Raw genomic sequence first — 8141 nt, forward strand, 5'->3', positions numbered from 1 at the left:
TACGCTTTTAATTGAGTGCCCACTTATTTACTCTACGTAGTTAAAGACAATACAACAAGTGTTTTTCTAATTTGCAACTTTTCTCAGCAATAAGTACCTGGTTCGTCAAGAAAATGGAAATGCCGTAAAGATGCTCATAATGTTGTACTATAAATAAATACTCGTACACATTTGAAATGTGCACTGCAATAAATAAAAGCTGAATTGTGCACTTAAGTCGCCTCGCCCCTTCACCACGCCACTTCTTATGTGAATAAACAAAAATTGTAAGCGAGTGCCTGTCAAGCGAACCAAGTATTTTTGACCTTATTGTAAATTTTTCTGAAAATTGGTTTATTTGAAGACTTGAGTGTGCAAGAAAAAGGAAACCAAAAATAGAAAAACAAAATTTTTATAACTTTGAGATTTATTGTATGGTGAAAATTTAGGTGTAGTGCTTTTTAAACAGAAATATCTTAGATTTTTGCTTTCAACGTTTTTTATAGTGTTGTTGTTTACTTTTTTAGGATAAAATAAGCTTTATTGAAAACTTTTTTGCAAAAACAAAAAAAAAATTTTTTTAGTTGTTAAAATTTGTTGGCTTATTAGCTGAGGGATTCCCATAACTTGTCGAGTGATATTCAAATACGTATAGTGAATCAGTACAAAAACTGTTCCAGCGTAGCGTTAGCCTATACAGGTACATAATCCTATATTACGTACGTTTGCAAATCAATCGAAGAATCGCTACGTACATTAACATAGTAAGCAGATATACACATTAGTGCATAAGCATTAAGTTTTTAATTACAAAAAATATTGATATTATTTTAATATTTAAAAACAAATTCATTTTCATAAAAATGTTTTTTAAGAAAAATTAAAAAAAAAAAAAAAAATTGTACTTAATTAAAAAAAAAACAAAACAATATTTAAATATAAAAAAAATTTAATAGCCTCTATAATAATAAATATAATAACTAAGTTCCCTTATTTTGTATAATATTTTCAATATTTTTGTCGCTAAATTTGTTTCGTTAATTTTTTATAAAATAAAATTAGTTCATTGTGTAAGAAAACCGTTATAAATTAAATGCGAAAATTTGACAATTTAAAATAATAAACAGTAAAAAAACACTTTTTCGCTTTTACTAAAAAAATAATTTTAAATACATATATATATTTTATCAACATTTTTGTTTTTTTTCAACATATTCCCCTTTTAGAAAGATACACTTCTCCCACCGCTCTGGCCATTTTTTTAACCCCTCCAAACAATAGAATTTGTCGAACTCTCCAAATTTCAAACCATTCCTTCATGTTAGGGAACATGAAACAGTCGCAGGGAGCCAGATGCGAAGTAGGGGGGTGCGGCAACAAATCATAACGGAATTCATGCAGCTTAGCGGCGACAACTCCGGATAAATGTGCTGGTGGTGAAACAGCGCCTTCTTTTTCGCCAAATGCGGCCGTGTCTCCTTCAAGTTTTTGTGAAGGCGGACCAATAACTCTGTGTAGTATTGTCCAGTGATCGTTCTTCCTTTTTCTAAAAAAATCCATGAGGATCGCATCCTCAAAAATGATCGTCATGACCTTTCCGGCTGATGGGACTGTCTTCACTTTCTTTGGAGCAGATGCACCGGGAGAAATCTATTGTTTTGATTATTGCTTAGTTTCTGGTGTGTAATGATAAATCCAAGTTTCATCAGCGGTGACAACTCGACTCAAGAGTTCATTCAGATCTCGCTTAAATTGCTCCAAACACTGCTTGGAAGTTAATAGCCGCTTGTTGTCCACCGTGAGCAATCGAGGCATACTTCGGGCCGACAATTTTTACATCGCCAGCTTATCACGTAAAATATTAATTGACGTTCGTAGGTCGACATACCTATGGCCTCTGTTACTTAGCGCACTTTCGTTCGTCGGTGAGCGAAAATCATGTCGTGGACTTTTTGAATGATTTCCTCGGTAACCACGTCTGTCGGGCATCCTGATCACTCCTCATCAAAAACGGATGTTCGGCCAGGTTTAAATTAGTTGAACCAATATCTAACTGTGGTCATTGATGGCGAAACGTCCCCATAGACAGCATCCAACTTCGCTTTTATCGCCTCGCATTTTCCCCATTCAAAAAAAAAAAGCGAATTACCAAACGCTTCTGCTCTTTTTCCATCTTAGCTAAAATCACGAAACACGTCTTTTTCGAATAGCTGCCAAATCCAAACTAACCTATCAATCAATCTGAAATTTGTTTTGCCGTCGTTCTGCCAAGTTCTCACAGGAACGCTCTCTGTCATCTAACACGGGCACTATTGAACCGCTCTCGTATATTTGTTTTTAATAAAAATAATTTTCAACTGAAAATATGGTTTCATACTTTCCAATTTCATTGATAACCAAGCGACTTTCAAGCAAGTATGGCTCCTTACACTAGCTCGAAAAGTGTTCACCAGTGTATATCCAAAATGTATGGACTCTGCGAGAATAGGCAGATCACGATTTAGTAGATAGCAGGACACAAAGGAATAGAAGAAAATAAGAGAGCCGATGAGTTCGCTAAGGCAGTTATTCGCTTGCCGAGATTGAGCTCGTCAGACTCGTATATCCATCACTCTCCTTTCTGAAAACGGAGCTAAATGAGGAACTAGCTCGATAGGGGAACACTCAACCTCGTAAAAACCTGCGAAAATTATGCTAAGGACGTGGAATACGAAAACTACAAATTTTATTTTATCACTCTCTAGAAAAGACTGCAAAACTTTAAGACTTGGTTGGAGAGCTGACGGAATACTGTCTCACCCCACGTCTCACAGCCAAAATGGGATTAATTCAGAGCGATGCGTGTAACACATGCAACGAAGCGAATGATAAGGGTACTTTGGAACCCCCACTTTGCCACTGTCATGCCCTCTGTAGGAACCAACCAATGTGCCTAAGATCAACATATTTTTCGTCCTTGAAGGCTGAACGGCCTGTTAAAACTAGCGAAGGCGTTAAGAATTACATAAAATTATAACTTCGACTCCAGATACATAGCACTGGCAACACAATGGACTCTACGGGTCTAATTGAGATCTTTTTACAGGTCAGCCGGTACTACCTAACCTATGGCTTGGCTTTCCGTTACACCCACAAAAGCTCTGTTTGCAATGTCCAAGTGCGATGACCAAATTTATATTTTGAACGCAAATGCATTCAATAGTCAATACATATGTCAAACTTGTTAGTTGGAAAAAAGTTTTGTTTTATCTGTTTAGTTTGGATAAGATCACTTTTGAGTTGTTGGGGCCTTGCACAAATATGTACAAGCCTTTCTAGTTAAAAAAAAGTTCTTTTGCCAATAATGAATTATAAAACCTTAGCTAAATATTGGTCGAGTTAACGATTGCGTTTTACAATTCTTTTCAACTTTTTGTTTTTAATGATGGTTTGCGCTTATTCTGCGGATTTGATAGGGGCCTTGGTAGGTGAGGGATTTGATAATTAGAAAGGTTGGTTCGTGCTCTTCCCCATGGCCGCCTATCACTCAAATACTGTGTGACCGTAAAGAAAAGTTTAGTTGTAAATATATTCATTATTATTTATATATACAAGGAGGCGCAAATAAAAAAAAAATGATTTTCAGTGATGCATTTTTTTTTATTTTGGCCTTTACGCGCTCCATTGCTTGCCTATTTGTGCATTGCTAGTTCACAACTGTCAAATACAATATGATTGACGCACCACGCCATTTGCAAAAATTATAAATCTTCCGATACGGTGATTAATTTTGCGCCACCTTGTACTCGTAGTATGTGCATACATGTGTATCTGTTTGTATTTGTACTTACCGCTCGCGTTCACGTATGAAGCCGCGATTGACGATGCGCGCACGCGGTATCAGTTGCGATCGTCGGCTATTGTTGGCCGTAGTAATTTGTAAGTCGCTAAATGTCTCCTCACGAATTACGGCTAAGCTGCGCGAGCGCCGCAAACTACACGACTCGCTGCCAAAGTCGAAAGCTTGTAAAGTGGCCGCCGTCGCCGCCGCAGTTGTTGCGGCTGTGACTGTTTTTGCTGCGCTACTGCCAACGCCTCCGTTTCCGCCACCACCACTACTATTGTGATGCAGATGAGGTGGATGTAGAAGCTGGCTATTATCAGCTATGGGCCGCATGCATGCGGAAAATGAAAGAGATATTAAAATAAACTGAGGATGCCTGTGTCTTACGAGATGAAAATATATAGATTCTACTTATATAGCTAAGGAAAATATATATGTGTTTGTGGATGTGTTCGGATGTACTCGTATGGACAAAGTGTAATTTGGTTGTCATACGCAAACGATGAATTTCATATCATGAGTGCGGGGAAGTTAGTAAGTTTCTTTCAAAGATCATAGATTAGAAGTTTTAGCCACTCGGAGCAAAATTGTGAGAGTAGCTCCGGCTGGCACGACATTGACGATTCGGCAGCAGACTAGTGCGCGCTCACACATATTCTTACGCCCGCCCAATCAGGCAACGAAGTGACGAGCGATGCTTGCTTCGATTTTTTTTTAATCACCAACACAATCTTGGTTTTCTCGTAAATGTGAACGACCCCAGTTACGTCAGTCAAACAGCTGATCCGTTAAAGTTCGCAGATGGCCGGTTAACGCTCTGATATTGGTCACAACTTCTGAATTCCTTTCATCATGAATTTCTTTCTCTCTAATTTTTTATCAATCAATGACTTATATGAAAGTTTTTTTAAATGACGACTAGTGGTGAGCAAATGTCAGCCGTTGATATATGTAAGTAAACATTGAATGTTTTACGTATATTTGAAGGACTTTTATTTCATATATATTTTATTCAGTCAACACCGTGTGATGATGTTACTGATTTGATTAACTTTTTTTTGATATTAGTATTCTGCATTGTCTCTGACAATGGGGCTTATGGAAGGAAAGAAACGGAAGAAGATGGGGATAATGATAATATCTTCTCTTGCTTTTATTCGTGTCTGTCACTATCAGGCAGGTAATTTATGTACGGCCTAAAATAGTTTTAACTGGAACAAGAAATTTTACATGTCGGCTTTTAGAACCATCACTTAAACACTGACGGCGCGAATGTGTAACCGCAGCACAATGGGGATTTTTCGCCCAATTTTGTTAAAAAATCCAAGAGAAGGAAATTCTCGACTGATTTTAATAATTTTTTTTTCAATGCTCGTAAATGATTTTGGGAGACACTGTATGGACCCGAATTTCAATGTTTTTTTATTATATGGAAACACACCCTTGAATACGGGTACTTTTATCAAAAATTCAAAAAACTTTTCCATATAATTTGGACAACAGATTATATAATTAGGATGTTTTTTATTGCAGTTCTAAGCAACGGTAAAACATCAGAGCAAGTACGCATATTTTCAACCAATCTTTAGTGTTGAAATCATTTCCTTACTGACGAGCTATAAACTTACTTTCATGGAGAAACCTAGAATATTTAGGGAAAATTAAAAAAAAAATGAAGGGTGTGTTTTGATGTAATAAAAAAAGTTAAATTCGGGCCTAGACAATCTTCAAAACCATTTACGAGCATTAAAAAAAACTATTAAAATTGGATCCTGTAGCCATTTATAAACTAAATTGGTCGAAAAGTGCCCACTGTGCGGCGGTTGGGTCTAGAATTTTCATCCATTTCCGGGGGAAAAAGATTTTTCCATCTTTCGAACAGCTATAAAAAACTGACTTCGGACTGAACTGCCAGCACTCTCGTACTTAGTTCCTTTTCTAGAGAGCTGTGACCTTTAAGCTGTGATTAGAGAGAGCGAAAGTGTTTAGAGAAAAATTCAGCAAGTAATTGAAATAATTTGTTACCAACTTGGCCAACCAGCTCAAGGAAGTCTTTGTTATGTCCGAATAAAATTCATGCAGCTGGTATTAAAGTCTTTAGATTTGTAATATCTTATTTTCAAATGCCTCAACACTAAGCAACTGTATTTATTATAGCTTAACAAACCCTTTATTCGCCTAATTTAGCTTCGTGTGAGTTTTCTAGCTGTTCAATAAATACAGCGCATTTCGAATCATTGCCCGGAATCATATTGAGATTCAAGGTAATAATACTAACAAGAATTGGCCCTTAAACGTTTTTTGGGTACTTGGCCGAGTTCCTCCTGCTATTTGTGGTGTGCATTTTGGTGTCTTTCCACTAATGGAGAGACCTACAGTTTTAGGAAATCTTTTTCATGCAGAAGTACACTCGCAGGCTTGCTATTGCCTGCCGAAGGGCACCCACTATTAGAAAAAAACTGTTTCTGTCATTTGATGCTTCATGCACGGGAACGGGTTTCAAATCCGAGCACTACCGAATGAAAATAAAACTGCAAAATTTAAATCAAGGGTCCAACTAATTAAATCACCCTTCTGCAATATGAAAATGCAAATTTTCCTGATATTATTTGTTAATTGTGTATAAAAATCTTGCGACTAGGGGATCACGTAACTAATGGCTACAAGTCTACATGCACACATACATAAACTCACCGTAATTATAATCCCGGTATGGCGGCTCTTGTCGTTGTTCACCGTTATATCGTCCTATTAACGTTTCCTCCTCATCGGGCACTTCATCTTCATACTCATCTTCATATAAAGCATCACCCTCTGGATCCAAACGCCAATAGAATTCAGCAATATCCAAATGATCCTTACAACGATCCGTAAGATGGGCGTAGTCGAGTGAACGCGAATGACGCAGCTGACGATTGTGAGGCCAATGACTTGGACCGAAAGCTGTGCTGTGGCAGCTTGTGGCCAAATCCAAGTGCGAGATGGACTTATTGTTGTGTCGCCAGCCGGAACCACGCGTCGGACATTTGTAGTCTTGTTGCAGCGAATGTTCAGCCAAACGAACGCGATCCACGTAGTTGTACGTAAGCTCTTTGGTTCTTCTGAGTGTTTGTGTATGCGACATAGAGAGTGAGTGCGAGAGAGGGAGAAACGAGAAGAGAGGAAAAAATACGTATTATAAAAGGGCGGTGATTCACTTGCGCTGCTAATTGACTAACTAAAATCACTTGTGCGAGTAAAAGTGACCAATTTTTAATGCTAACGTAATATACATACATACATACGTACCTAACTATACAAGCCCAGTTTATGATATATCAGTAAATCTAGAGACAGTACAGTTTATGAGCTCAAATTTAATTGATTAGCTTTTTAATTGTGTACTTGATATAGTCAGCATTTTAATGGAGGCAAAAATAAGCGTATCGGATTGAAAAACCTTGAACTTTTATACTCTTAAACACTTCTACGCTTTCGTACATACGTACATACATATATGTATGTAGAAATTATAGCAATAATTTATTAAAATAATGCAAACAGAATTGATGCGAATTATTGCGGTAAATTGATTTTGTGGTTTCGATGTAGTCTACGTCTACGTCTCCGATTGTGCGAATGTGTGGTTAAAATGCAGCTACCTCACTTGCTGCTCTATTTCTTAAACAATACAAGGTGGCGCAAAATTAATCATCCAATTTGATTTCTAAATACATTTTTATTAAATAAAAGAAATGATTTTGAGTGATGGAAATCTTTATGTTTTTACCTTTACACGCCTAATTTTAAACATGTTTTTATACTGCAGCTCTCTAGTTCAGAAGTGTCAAATATGATTGACGTACCGCATCACTTGCAAAAATTCTAAATCTTTCGTTAACGGGCTTGTGCCACCTTTTATAATAGCAATGGCAGCAAGTGAGATATTTGTATGTTAATTGGTAAACAAATATTGTCATACCTGTTATTTGAATGCATGTATGTGCACCTGTGTGTCAAATACCACAATGCTCATTAATAATTTAGTTTAAAAACAAATTAGCATTTAATTTATTTTCTGAATATTTTATATAATCTAAAAATTTTTATACCCGGGGGTACTTGTACTGCTGGGTGTTTTAAATTTGCTCACATAACGGTGGTATGTAATAGACATATACGAGAGTACCTTCTGCTCAAATATGAACGAGACGTTATCAATAAAACGGTCCGCGGATGACATATGGCAAAAATAAATTTTTTGTTTTTTGGTAGGACTGTTATAAGCTTACATGGCAAATTTCAGCGTGATATGTCACATAGTTTGTTTTCCGTGCTACTGTAAGCAAGTCAAGCTCGA

General features: G+C 36.8%; 1 protein-coding gene across 1 annotated transcript in view; it reads right to left on the reverse strand.

The window, feature by feature from the left end:
• Nucleotides 1-6926, reverse strand: part of LOC128861167 (protein javelin) — a 31674-nt gene extending 24748 nt beyond the window's left edge. Inside the window, exons 1-2 of the mRNA XM_054099094.1 lie at nt 6497-6926; nt 3810-4122 (exon numbers count right to left, since the gene is read on the reverse strand). Coding sequence (XP_053955069.1) covers nt 3810-4122; nt 6497-6926 — 743 coding nt within the window. The remainder of the gene's footprint in view (nt 1-3809; nt 4123-6496) is intronic.
• Nucleotides 6927-8141: the final 1215 nt, after the last annotated feature.

The sequence above is a fragment of the Anastrepha ludens genome, chromosome 4 (genome assembly GCF_028408465.1).
Source record: "Anastrepha ludens isolate Willacy chromosome 4, idAnaLude1.1, whole genome shotgun sequence".
Taxonomy (NCBI): Eukaryota; Metazoa; Arthropoda; class Insecta; order Diptera; family Tephritidae; genus Anastrepha; species Anastrepha ludens.